Raw genomic sequence first — 13,582 nt, 5'->3', positions numbered from 1 at the left:
TGGGTATACTCGCATACTCAATCGCTCTGCGTTGTATTTGTTCCTGTATACGTTGATTCTCGCTGCATGCTGACTGGCTGCTGCCCGCCTTCCTACCTTCTTCCTGCTTATCGTACTACTCGACTACCTACTGTCGAACACACAGGGGTCGTAAGTGATTTGGCGGTGTTGCCAGCTGCTCGGCATCGCCATGTAATGCATGCGAATGTTTGCCTGCAATGAGCCACCATCTTAACACAGATATCTTATCAACTACAGGCGAAAAGTAAACAAACATGTTGATTTATTTCCCCATAAGATCTTTTAATTTGTAAAAAATGTTAATGCTTGTAGTTATTACCTGACAGATAAATGGAATATTTAACGGATTTTTTATAGGCTTAAGATAAAATTACTGATTCACCAAGTTTGTCTGCCCCATTTGAGTAAAAGGAAAATTATTCCATTATTCACAACTAACCGGCTTAGTATGCGCGAGACTTTGCCATGCGCTGAATGTGTAGATATTCAATATGATGCGATTGACAACTAAACAAGTTGCAACCCGACTAAAATTACTGCGAATCGAAAGGTTAAGCCTTTCTCTTGGACATATAACTTTTTTAAATTGAATGAACTGTGCAAATCTAATGTCATTAACCAAAAATGCCCTCACGTATTATACATACATAATTTTTAAATAGGTGGCAACCCCACTGAATCAAAAAAAAAAAAAAAAACTGATTGCACATGCAGAGACCATATCCTTTGCCTTGGTACCTCAGTTTTTAGTCCAACAAACGGTGAAGATCTTATAATTTTTAAAAAGTGGCAACCCTACTCAAAAAGTTATACATTAACATTGAACATCTAAAAGCCGAGCCTTTTTATTTGACACCTCATATCTTGTAATCCAACGAACAGTGCGGATCTAGTAATTTTTTAAACAGGTGGCAACCCTATAGGAATTTAAATTACTAAAGATAATATTGCTATCAATACAGATTATGCTTAAGAAATATCGTATAAATCCGTTCAGTAGTTTTTGAGATTAGCGTGGTGAAAATATCTCGACTTTGCTTTATACAATGTAAAGAAGATAGTAATTTTTAAATAGGTGGCAACCCTATTCAAAATATTAAAGCTTTTGTACATACGAAGGCCAGACCCTTTCATTTTGTATCTCATTTAATAATCCAACGAACGGCGAAAATCTTTTAACTTTTTAATAGGTGGCAACCCTACTCAGAAATATAATACATTATTGCCAATGTAGAGGCTAAGTCTTTTCGTTTGACAGTGACGGTGCAGAACTGATCCCTACGCTTATTATGATTGAATATAGTAATTTTATTAACAGGTGGCAACTCTATTAAAAAAAAAACATTAGAGCTTTTCTAAAGGTCAATCCCTTTCATTTAGCTCCACATCATTTGTAATCCAACGAACGGTCTTATAGTTTTTTAGACAGGTGGCAACCCTATTAAAATTCTAAGTAAAAAAGGACACTCTTCTGTCGATACAGAGTATATTAGAGAAAATCTCGTCAAAATCCGTTCATTAGTTTTCGAGATTACCGCGTACAAAGAATCTCGACTTTCCATTACACTATGTTTAGATTAGGGCTGCGACTATGCCATAATTCGGACATCCGGATATCTGTTCGGATAATCGTGTATAGAAAGGCCCTCCGGAGTCTGAAGTTAAGTAGTTGTGAAAAGTCGAATCTTATTCAATGGAGACGCTGCCCGAAGAGACACCAATACGAGTGAATAGAGACGTTGGCCGAGGTCTCTCGTTTGCATAAAGCTTTATCCAGGGAATCCTTCAATGGGATAGGTTTCCTAAGAGGATAAGATGGCACTTTTACAAACTACAACAGCAAGACTCTAAAGTACTTGCTTCAAGTGCATTTCCCCAAGATCTCCGGTGGAACCAGCTAGGATGACTAATGTCTCCTCAAAACAAATGCTCTCCAGAGTGGGAAGTCAAGGCAGATTTGGTGTATCTTTGATAGAGACAAGGTACGATGAAAGGAAGAGCCTTTCCAACCTTACAAAGCAACACGTGTTGATATTTTAGCAATTGAGAATATCAAAGTATCTGAGTTATTCTGGTACTTCTGGTGTTAGGCCAAGAGAGGAGAGAGTCCGTAGCTCCACCCTGCAAGAGTGCAGAGATTGCGTCTGGTCTCTCTCGGTAGTTTCTTCTTCAATTGTCGAGGGGCGACGGTCGACTACCTAGGACGATGTTGTCCTGACTATATCATCGTGTTAGTTGTCGAGCACAACTGTGTTTTTTTCTGCGCCGAATGTATGCTCTACGTACGGCTCGATGTCGGTTCTCCAGAGTGTTCGAGCTCTTTTTCCGCCCAATGAAGCTGACACGACTTGAGATTGCAGTCTGTAGCTGTACGTAGAGCTACATTCTGGTAGGTTTGCCTCCGATCACATTGGCGCTGCGGAGTTAGCCACCTACCTACCGATTGCCTTACATGGAGTGAGCAGGAACTCTTTGTCGGCTCCCCAAGTGCTGCCGGCTATAGGCTTGAGGACTTTGTTCCTGGTTCGCAATTTGTTACCAGTGGCTGAGGCGTGCGCTGAGAACTAGAAAACGCTGTCCAACGTGATTCAGAGGTTTTAAGGACAGATGACCGTCGGTATCTTGGCGTCATCGACGTTCAGTTCACTGCCAGAGGCCCCAACATTTCTGGAAACTTGTTCTTAACTTTCCTAAACCCTACAGGACTGTAAGTCCAACTTCCTTAGGCCTACACATTAGGTGCACAGAGCTTATCTGCTCCCTTGCACCATACTAAATTATCGATTCTCAAACAGAAATTAACTAATTCGGCCTTACAGTAGCTGGTTGGTAAGATCGATCGAAAGCGCTTTCAATACCAAGGAGATTGCTTTGTGTTCTCTCTTGGACATCGAGGGGATTTCAATAGTACTGCCTATGTTTCTAGTATATCGAGGCCATTGGACTATTGGTGCCATGGTTTGCACAGTAATCCCTTGGAGATTGGAGTCAGGTGACCACCTAGTAAGATTACATAAGTGTGGTTACAATGCTATTGGACACGCAGATGATCTGGCAGTTTTGGTTTCACGAAAATTCCGTATTACTGACTCGAGATGTTGGGAGTACAGCTCTTACTGGACTTTCAAATTGGTGTGCCAATAAGACTCAGCATAAATCCGCAAAAGGAATTCTCGTACTATTTACTATAAGGTTTTTCGTTGACTGACGAAAAAGCGAAAAGTCACCACAATGTGGGCACGATGCGACGAAATCGCACGTCCTGCAAAGCGCAGTAGCAAGCAAATTTGTGGTCCGATGAGCTTATTGCTTGTTTCTTTGGCCTTTTTGCTTCAGTTTGGTCGGAATAAGTCTCTGTAAAAGACGGTATTGTCCTATATGATGTAGATAGCTAGCAAGCCGACGCCAAAGGATTTCAATCTTACTGAGAACTCTTTACGCAGCGTAGTGAAATGATACTGAAGTTATACCACCACAACACAGAAGAGAGAAAGCGGGATACTTATCCTGAGAAGGCTTTAACTCGACAGGCATAAGAGGTGGGATTTCGGCTATTGTACTTGGATAGACAGAAAAACAAGCTGCGTCTGTAGTCGCTCCGAAAAAATTTGTTACCGAAGGTTTCGGCCAGATATGGGTAAAAATAAATTACTTTTACGTGAAGCTTTTTTGTTACTTCATTAAGTGGAGAGGATCCGATTTTTTTTCAGTAAGTTACTGCTATTGGAAAAAAGTGCCATCAGCACAAGAGGACCGATGTTGAGTGCGAATCTTTAACCTCTCGGCCAAAGTGATCTGATAGCAATATTGATGATTTTAAAGGACTAACTCTAACTCTTTATGAGAGAGCTTTCTCTACAAATCCTAGTATTGCTCCTGACGTACTTTTTCACCTACTGTTACTTGGATTTGGTATCTGAGGAAGGCTACTTGTATGCTTCAAATATTTACATGCTTTGTGAAACAGTGGTGCTCTTGTGAAACAGTGGGATTTGAGGTAGACATTTATTAGAGGCGGATATTCATACACAGCATAAAGCTGACTTTTCATTGCCACAGGATGATAAAAGAGTATTATCTGCAACCTTGGCTATATTGGGCTATCAAAACTCATTACAAGACCTCGCTCAGTCCTAATGCCCAGCTGAAACCCAACAGCGATCGGACTAACTCACAATCGTTGTCGTCAAGTTTGACTCACTGGAGAGCCAGGAAGTGTGCTACTCCAACTGGGTTGGTCCATAAGTAGAGGGGCGTAAGTTGAGTGGAATTTAGGACGTATGCGAAGAGGTGTTGCGAGGCATACGGTGAATCTATGCATACCGGTCACTTACTGCCACAAGTGCTTTTTTCCACATCGGATAGGAGTTTAGTCTGCTGCAGTATCTAGATCGAAGTTGGGCTGTGGTGGTGCGAATCTTCCGAGGCAGACGAAGCCTCGTCGTGTAGGTGATGCTATGGCAACATCAGAAGGCATCCGGTGGCTGTCCGGACTGCCGTTTTTTGGCAAGCCTGTAGCTTCGTCCACTACATCTTGCTAGTCCCCGGCGACAAGACGGCCGCTGCCTAGTTTAGAACCAGCCGGCAAATCGCCTTGTATGTCGCCAGTAAGTTTCTTTGTCTTTGCCCTAGGTGCTGCTGGCTAGTGACTTGAGGACCTTGTTGCGGATCTAAACTCAATTGACAATTGCGGTTGTATGCGCCGAGAAGGAGAGCAGACTATCCAAGGCAACCCCCCAGTTGTTGTTGTTGTTGTAGCAGCATACAAATTCCCCAAAGACTTTTTGGGAAGTGTTGCTGGAGTGACAGTCCTTGGCCAGATATAAATCTGGGTCGTTCCGGTTACGTAGACCCGACTGTCGTGGGAACGGGCAACCCCCCAGTATTTTATGGTTATTCACCGTCGGAATTGGTAAGCTATGGACGCGAATACCCAGCTGTAGTCTGACCTTCTTCGTCCGGGTGGTAAAAAGAGTTGCCGAGGATTTCATAAGGAAGATAGTTAGACTCTTTGCAGTGAAGAAGCGATAAAGTTCGGAGAGGTAACCGTTTAGATTCGAGCGCAAGTTATCAATTCCATTTTCGGACGCCATTATGGTGGCTTAGGGAGCTTTGAAATGTAGTAATTAAACAGAAAAGCGGAAAGGACACCACCCTGTGGGACTCGCTTGTTTAATCCTTGTTTTATCCCTAAAAATTACTGACAAATGTCGACTACTTAGATAACTCTCTGACCACCATTTGAGTCCCTATTGGAGAGAGGAGGCCTCAATGGCTTCTAATCGCGTGGAGTGGCTGACAGTGTCAAACGTTGTTGTTGTTGTTGTTGTAGCGGCTACAACGCTACTAGAACTATTCTCTCACAGGGATGGTTTCGGTTTAAGCCACGAGTTATGTCAGTGCTTATGGCTTTAAGTGCTGTTGTTGTGCTGAGCACTTTACGGAACCCAGGGTCAGGTTGTTCGTATAGTGCGGGAGTAGCAAGGCCTGAAGTGTCTTCGCTGCAGGGAAAGGAGTGTTATCGGCCAATACGACTCTCCTTTGTCCACCGGTTTAAGCAGTGGGATCACTCTCCCTGTTTTCCAGATGTCCGAAACGATGAGAGCGGCCATAGACAGGTTGAGGACCTTGGTGAGGTAATTTGCTCTCGCAGGACCAAATTTTTTCAGCTATCGTCTTCCCGATGGCTTCCCTAAACTAGCCACGAGTAATTAAGAGGCGCACTGGGTTTTGGCAGTTTGTCCAGCCTTCTGGTCAGTCGACGTTTGGCTTTGTATAGGTCGCAACGTTATGCTGTCCCACCAACGTTATGCTTATCCCACCAGCGCTTACTATTGTTATGTCGAGCGAGCTGTTACAGCCGCGCATAATCCTGTTGGGTGCGTCGTAGAGAAATATAAGAGATTTCGCCGACCTAAAAAACCGGGTCCTTCCGGTACGTAGAACCGGCTGTCGTTGGAATGTGATGGTTGATCTTGTGTATAATAAACTTTGATTGTGTATGGTTTCATCTGTTGCCTTAAGACTGATCGGAAGAAGGGATTTCGCCTGATTGCAGGTTTTTTGCGTAGTTAAGTAATAACGTTGACCTAGGCTTCCCTCTATGCTTTCAAGAGATATATCAATGCTAGGCATGGACCTGGTTACGATGGGTGAGCAGATACAGTTCTTCTTGAGTTTGTACTGCTCAAATGAATCCCTTTGCCATCGCACTGAAGGCCAGCTGAATAGATATCTTGCTATTTTCTGGTATTCCACAGTGGGTCTGCGGCTGTCGTCAGTGTCTTCTTGTGGTCAGAAGAACTGGTGTCCTTTCCTCCTCACTCCTGTGTCATGCTGCTTTCAATATGAGGTCTGCCGTTATTGAACAGATAATACCATAAATTACTGGTGGGATTGCCGTCAGCGATTTTTTCGTCGCACAACGTCCCATCGGCATACTCGTGCATTGTAATCTTGTAATCCAGTTTGTTTTGACGGTTTTATGCTGCTGTCCGGCCCCCCATCGCTAGGGTTGTATATGTATGACTCATATGGAAGCGAAATATGAACATCTGAGCATCGTCAGCAACTACAAATCTTTTTCTCTGTTCTGAGAAGTGTCGTGTCTTACACGTGTATTGATAGGTGGAAAACTTTAATATAAGCCAATTTAATTTTAATTTACCTTAGCACTTTGAGTTAGTTGCAATAAGTACCTAAGTAATAACCACTAGACTAAACCTAGGATGCACACTTTATGAAGCAGGCAGCATATTAAAATTGTTACAACTACATTTCGATAAACAAAAGTACGATTTACAGAAAATTCAAGCTCACTTACCGTTAAATGACCAAATGTGTGACGGCAGCGACGTTGCTGTGTAGACGCGTCCAATGCCGCTTGCGCCACTAGATGAGGATGCCGCCAATGCAATGCTTTCGACGAAATTTGTGCCCGCTCCTGAAGCGTCTTGCAGATCATCAAAATTCAACGTATGCGAATGTGATCCGCTTCCTATGCCACGACCGCCGGTATTAATCCCACCACCGCTTCCTCCGTTCAGTATGAGCGAGTTGTCGTGAAATGAACTGCTGCTGACGGGTACACTCATACGAATACTACCACCACCCATACCATCACCGCCAAGGGGATATGGCTGATGTTGTAGATAGTTGGGACCAACTGAAGAGTGCGCTTGTGGGGACAAACCAAATGCATTGCTACTAGGCGCCGTGACTATTGCCGGATGTGTGTGTGGTCCACTACCTACAGCACAAGAGGAATGCGTTGTGCCATGTTGTTGATTGTGAATGTCAGGCACAGAGCTCAAACTGCGTGCCCGTTGTCTGTCGATGCTGGAGCTTTGGACGTGATGTTGCACCTGCAAGCTGGGCAATGTACGCAACAAGTTGAAGCCTTGACCGCCATCGGCACCAGTCGGAGCATGACCCAATCCACTATTAGATGCGACTTGTGCCGCATCGGTTCCAGTTGAACTGCTGGAAAAGGTACGCGAACGTGGGCTTTGGCCGCTGGCTGTCGGAGTGCTTGCCTTAGCGCCCATTCGTTGGGATTCAGTTTTATCTTTATATGTTTGTATGAACGTACGTTTGATGCGATGCGTTTTCGAGGATGAGTGTGTAGGTTGAGTGCTTGTAGTTTAAAACTTTGACGGATTTTCGATTCGTTTTTTTAACGCTTTAAATGCGTCTTACAAATATCAGTTGTCTCCATCTAAATTTTTTTGCAGAATAGAAGAGAAAGCGTTTGTTAAAGAATCCCTAAAACAGCTCTTTGTTATGTTTCCTTCAGTGTATGCGCTGTGACAGCAGCTTGCTCGTGAGGATGATGAACTGCGTAGGAGTGTGGGCAAAGAATTGGTAGCCGGTGGTTGTGGCAGATTACAAAGTTTCCAACGGAGTGCACATTGGTACCAGACAAAGGAATGCGATTAACCGTTGTTTACGCTATTACTTTTGCTGCACTGTTGTGGGTATGGTGGCAGCGTTCGTGTCGTTGCCCATTCCTCGTACAGCCAAAGTCAATCTGAATTTTTTCACCTTACGTGTCGTTGATCGCCTTTGCGTGCAGCAGCAACAACAAAAATAGCAAACAGTGGCGATTGCTTCCGATATGGAATCAGATTTCTGTTTTTATCGGCAATATACAAGTACGGTCCAATCTTAAAACGCTTCAAAGCTTTTTCGCCAACGAATTGCCAATTCAATAATAATTCTTATAAGCTATATAACTGACACCGCTGATATTTCTTCTGCCAGTCACCTCCGATGCCGCTGTTGCTGCTGCTCTACACAGCTAGTTATATCGCTAATTTGCTATCGTCTGTTTTTATGCGCTTTGTTGATGAAAAACAAAATTTTTTTCTTTTCCTGGCCTTACCTCACTCGTCGGCTTGTTTCGACATAAGCCATTCAATTTTTTTTGGGTTCCGAGTTTTTAGATATTTTTTGTTTATTATTTTGGTTGAAATTTTTCGTTTTACGGAGGAAACATTTGGTTAATTTACGAATCCTATGTATTTTTGTAGCCAAATCTGACAGCAAGTCGACATTTTTCGGGAAAGACAAAACGGAAAATGACACTCACGGCGTTGCCAGTTGGCACTGAAAATAAATTGGCGTTCAAAACAAAGTGTAAACAGGGAATGTCATATTAGTAGTCAAATTAAAAAAATATATATATTTACTTAAAAGTTATTTAACAAATAAATAAATAAGTAAAACAAATGTATGTAACAGAGCTCTTGATATTCGATCAATCGAGTTATCGAATAATTGCTTGTTTTCGATTATTCGATTAATAACTGGTGCGCGATTATTCAAATATTGAAATATTTGTATATGTACACAAACCGATACTCTGGTTTTGCTGATTTTAGGAGTGTACTCGTACCCAAAACTATCAAAAGTTTTAGGAAAGTGGTTTTTAGAATAACCGAATTATTCGAGTAATTTCGAGAGCCTTAATATGTATTTCTCAGATGAATAAAATTACGATATTTTTAGTGTAAAAATTCGTATTAGGTTAGTTTATTTTCTCAGTGGTCTCGAAGTTTATACTTCCGGCCCATAATCTAAATTATAATTGGTTCATGCTTCCGTTTTAGAAAATTTTATTTTAGTACGCGTTAAAAGTGTGTTGTTAGTTTTGGAGTTTATACATTTAGCTAAATAGTTACTTATTTATTTATTATTTTAATGTTTTCTGAAAAACCAGATAAAGTGAATTAACTACAGGGTAAAAACATTATGAAGAACTTCCCCCCGACTGGGCGACCACTGTCATTCCAAAAGCATTTTCCATAAATTTTTTAAGACCTTTTGGGCGTTGGTTGATCTCCCGACCAGTTTGGTTTTGAGACAAATTAGTTCAGGCGTTGTGCCATCTTCAGTGTAATTTTTAGACGAAACGACACTAAAAAAAAAAGAGTCACTTCGCCGCAAACTAAAGTGGACAAAGGGTGAGGATTTTTTTTTTTATTTGTACGTCACTCTTTAGAGGATTTTTATGCCACAAATCAGAATGAAGAACAGTTTGCTAAAGAAATTCTTCTTCTTTGCTAAAACGGTGCATCCACAAAGAAATCAAAACCATTCGCTTTAGTGTTTTATTTATTTCCTAAAAATCGCTTACAACATTAATTTCACTAAATTTTAGGATTGATCAAGAGAAAAATTGTTACTTAAATGCTGTCTTAAAGGTAAAAACAACGCATTGAGAGCAATTTTCGGGTGAAATAAAATTCTCAACAAATAGTGGAAAATTTAAATAAAAAATTATATTCAAAACTCACTTTTTTCGAACGATAAAATAATAATTATTAATTTGGCGCATAAGTGCTGCAACGAATAAAACAATTGCAAGTTTCTTAAACAAAAAGGAAACCTTATTAGAAATTGATAAAATCTATTATATATACTCTCATTGAGAATATTTTTTTTCTTCAAAATTCTTGTAAGCAGCTAATTTTGTTTGTAAGGAATACTCTGAGCGAAAAACGAACTCTTTTTATTAGTTCCTAAAAACTGCAAATTGATTCCCATAACTGGGGAAAAATTATTTAAAAAAGCTATTGATATTTCAATTTATTGCAAATTATACTTCATTAAAGTTAATATGTATTAGTATTTAGAAGCACGTCGGCGCTAAGTGGACAATATTAACCATCCGCCTTAAAAATACAATTAATAATAATATTAGTAATTTAATTAGCATTAAAATTTGATTTTTGATTATTTGAACTTTACATATACATATATAAATATGTAGCATAATTTTTTGTTTTTCTTCTTTCATTAAATTATTATTGTTTGGAAAACGCGATTATTAATGACGCTATAGCTGCTAATGTCTTCCGTAATTATGATTTTTGTTGTTGTTTTTTTGTGGCTAGCATTGCTAGCAAACTATATATAATAAGAATTATAATAATGATAATATCTATTATATGGTATAGTAGGTATTTCTTGTTGTTGCTGTAGTTGGCATTGTTGGACACCAACGTATTTCCCGTGTTTAAGTGTTTTTTAAATTGTGGTTTGAAATACTACCATATTAGTGTGATTTTGTTTTTGTTGTTTTTCTGTTGTAGCTGACACTGTTTGCGTTGCTGTTGTTTCTGCTGTTGTTGGTCGTATAGTCGCGTTTTCGGTGTTTGTTAGCATTGTACTTTCCGTATAGTGCCCGACGCTCCAACACTTCACGATACTCTTTGTAATTCATTTGAATTTCCTGCGAACGATAACGGTCAATTTGATTGATTTTCGAGTTTCTGGGGTGATTGCTGCACGGTATCCCCCCTTCCTGAGTAGAGAGTCAATAGTTTGGGTTTGATCCCAACCTGCGCGCCAGAAAAAAATAAAGCGTTTAGTTCATTAAAAAAATATATACATATACATATTAAATATTAACAAAAATGTGCCATCAAGCAAACTAAACTATTACTAAATGCAATGTGCTATAGAACAAAATGTAAATTTATTATAAATCCCTAAAGTTTATAAAGTTAGAAATCTCCTCTAAATGGTAAAAAAGCTTGTAAAAGCATATCGTCGATGTTTTTGCCAAACTGCCCATCGACCAATTGCAAAACCGCCTATCTTACGGTGCTCAAATTTTAAAGGAGAGCGAAAAAACGGGGTTTCTTTGAAGGCATTGCTTTGAGAGGTGGTCTTTTCTCTAGCTATTATTTTACAAATCTGTTGGTTTAATAACGATTTTATGATTTTTATTGCATAAATCTCGATGCCTGGAGTTCAGGGTTACTAAATCTCATTTTTGCTATAACGCCGATTTAGGCGGTTTTGCAACTGGTCGATGGGCGGTTTTGCAAAGTCATCGACGATATATGTATGTACATATGCACATACATATACATACATATATATTTTTGTTACATCATAAATACATATGTAGTTCTCGATTTTCTTTTAAAGAATTGATGTTATAGGTAAACCAACTTTAGATCGATAAATTTTCAAAACATGTTTGTAAGGCGATTATTAAACATTTTGAATATAGTACCTTGTTCAGTTGCTACTTGCGGCAAATAAGTGGCAGTCCTTTTGCACCCACGTTCATTTAAAAATTCAATACGTATGCCATGTACGCCTAATGTCCAATCGAGATACCCGTGTGCTTCCTCGAAATTCTGCAAAATCGAAACAGACACAGTCAATTTGGGCAGCTCTTCCCTGGCGATGGGGGCAAAACGCGAGTCTTTCAAAGCACTCGTTAGTGCATATTCGCGTAGCCCGTTGTGCAAATGCATAGCACTAAAAGTGCCAATACAACCACGTAATCGCTTGTCGCGTCCTGTTTTCCAAGTAACAAATAATGGGCTATAAAAGTGGCAATATGAAATTATTAAAAAATAAACTCGCGAGTTTCTATTTGACAAACACTTACTAAGCATCATTTGTAAACTTGGGAGTTCCAGGACCCTCTAAATTGTTAAGCTCACAGTCTAGCACCTCGAAACAAAATGTACACATGTCCGGCACCGCTACATTACCTAATGGTTTTACGCTGTAGCCATTTGTGTGTCGACTTGAGCCACCACCGCGGCGATAGCAGTCACCATCATCGTTTCCACAATCACCGTTCTGCAGGTGATGCGGCCGTAGTCCATTCATTTGTGATGTACCTGATCCACGGTAATTGTTGTGGTGTTGGTAGTTATTTGACATATTGTACTTGGTTCTTGTCTTGTTGCAGTATCTGCCTTGGTTTAGTGCGTTATATGTATGCCTATTACAAAACTAAATTTGTATTTTTACTCGTTGCTATTTGTTCTTAAATGACACTGCTCTGACCCAATGTGGATTGCAGGGATTCAGTATAGGTTTTAATGTATCTATTACTATTTACTCTTAATTTTATTATGGACGCAGATTCACACTGATACTGATACCAGGATCCGCTTGTTTGTTGCAGGACTAATTTTTAAATTGTCTATCGCTAAGATCTCTAGTGTTAATGGCAGTGCGCAACTTGATGATGTGAATCTAAAAAGATTTAACCTGAAAATAAGAAAAATATTATGTTAGAACAAAGCGTATAAGTTTTATGTGCATGCCATTCAATCTTATCCTATATTTGTATACTATATTTTTAGCGGAACAAAAATAAAGGGTCCACCTCCTTAAACGTAAATTTGATCGTCGACCAATTAAAATCTGTACCCAACGAATACAGTTGCGTCAGTAGTGCGTGATATGTAATACATAAAAATCAGAGGTACTGTTCGATAAAATTAAAATAAAAGACAACGACTAAATCACCCATTCAGTTCTACTATGCTTTGTTTACGAATACTCGTTTGACCTCAACAAGCGATTATCATTTAGTATCAGTCACAGGCCTTTGTGCACAGCCACGCACGCGACCCCCTACACCCTCCCTTGTACAACTAAAAATCTAGCTGTGGTAGCCTACCGAACAGACAGTTTGTCGATCCTCCCATCTAGCTCTTGTCCATTCCCGTCTTGTAAAGTGTAGTCTTTGCATTCAGTCCACGGATCGTTTTCTTTATATGATCACAGCACAATCACCCCATTCGCTACATTCACATTTGTTATTTTCTATTTTTTTCTGACATTCGCTTCGATACTAGAGCAATTTGGTTTTTCTGAAGCGCCTCCAATATTTTCGCCAATTTTCCGACGAGCTATTCCTTTTCCACACTTTTAAAATTACTGTAATTTCAAGCCCAACGCTTTTTCTAAAGATTCCGACAATTTTGGTGCAGATTTGTGTAAATTTTTCCAAGTAATTTTCGCTTTTAAAGCATAACCAAATCGCACTTATTTCCCTGCTGCTGGCAGCGTTTCCAAATCGCTCATCTTCGGTTATTCTTCTTATGACTTTCGTAAAACTACCAGTGTTGCCAGAAATATGTGGTAAAATATATCGGGAAAAATAAAGGAAAATCAATGAACATAAACAAGACGAGGTCAAACAATTAAGGCAAGAATGATAGAATACAAGATTGCGCATTTCGGGCGGCGTTGTCATTTCTGATGCAAAAGTTACCAAAGCCTAAGAGCAGGTTAAAAA

At 39.9% G+C, this 13,582-nt stretch overlaps 2 protein-coding genes across 3 annotated transcripts; both read right to left on the bottom strand.

Annotated features, from left to right (window-relative positions):
• Window positions 1–6: 6 nt before the first annotated feature.
• LOC108374550 (uncharacterized) lies at window positions 7–8,615 on the bottom strand. Of its 2 annotated transcripts, none has more exons than XM_017630528.1 (2): window positions 6,845–8,615; window positions 7–252 (listed from the first exon to the last, which is right to left on the bottom strand). In XM_017630528.1, the coding sequence occupies exons 1-2, from the start codon at window positions 7,566–7,568 to the stop codon at window positions 128–130; spliced, it is 849 nt and encodes a 282-aa protein (XP_017486017.1). In that variant the 5' UTR covers window positions 7,569–8,615; the 3' UTR covers window positions 7–127. The 2 variants fall into 2 exon arrangements, 1 of the variants encoding a protein (XP_017486017.1); XR_001849059.1 differs by lacking the exon at window positions 6,845–8,615 and adding an exon at window positions 341–548 and having other exon boundaries at window positions 166–252.
• Window positions 8,616–10,743: 2,128 nt separating this feature from the next.
• Window positions 10,744–13,377, bottom strand: LOC108374549 (uncharacterized protein CG5902-like). The gene is made up of 4 exons (XM_017630527.1): window positions 12,962–13,377; window positions 11,933–12,546; window positions 11,549–11,865; window positions 10,744–10,865 (listed from the first exon to the last, which is right to left on the bottom strand). The coding sequence occupies exons 2-4, from the start codon at window positions 12,211–12,213 to the stop codon at window positions 10,744–10,746; spliced, it is 720 nt and encodes a 239-aa protein (XP_017486016.1). The 5' UTR covers window positions 12,214–12,546; window positions 12,962–13,377.
• Window positions 13,378–13,582: the final 205 nt, after the last annotated feature.

The sequence above is a fragment of the Rhagoletis zephyria genome, unplaced genomic scaffold (assembly GCF_001687245.7).
Source record: "Rhagoletis zephyria isolate East Lansing unplaced genomic scaffold, Rhagoletis_zephyria_1.1 Rzeph_scaffold_07828, whole genome shotgun sequence".
Taxonomy (NCBI): domain Eukaryota; kingdom Metazoa; phylum Arthropoda; class Insecta; order Diptera; family Tephritidae; genus Rhagoletis; species Rhagoletis zephyria.
Note: the sequence above shows the minus strand (reverse complement) of the source record. Positions and strands in the feature narration are given on the sequence as shown.

Coding starts and splice junctions, on each gene's coding strand:
- LOC108374550 (XM_017630528.1), bottom strand. CDS start 7,568: ATGGGCGCTAAGGCAAGCACTCCGACAGCCAGCGGCCAAAGCCCACGT. Junction 253..6,844: donor ACACATTTGGTCATTTAACG/GTAAGTGAGCTT, acceptor TTTCGCCTGTAG/TTGATAAGATATCTGTGTTA.
- LOC108374549 (XM_017630527.1), bottom strand. CDS start 12,213: ATGTCAAATAACTACCAACACCACAACAATTACCGTGGATCAGGTACA. Junction 11,866..11,932: donor AAGTTTACAAATGATGCTTA/GTAAGTGTTTGT, acceptor CCACTTTTATAG/CCCATTATTTGTTACTTGGA. Junction 10,866..11,548: donor GCAAGTAGCAACTGAACAAG/GTACTATATTCA, acceptor TCTGGCGCGCAG/GTTGGGATCAAACCCAAACT.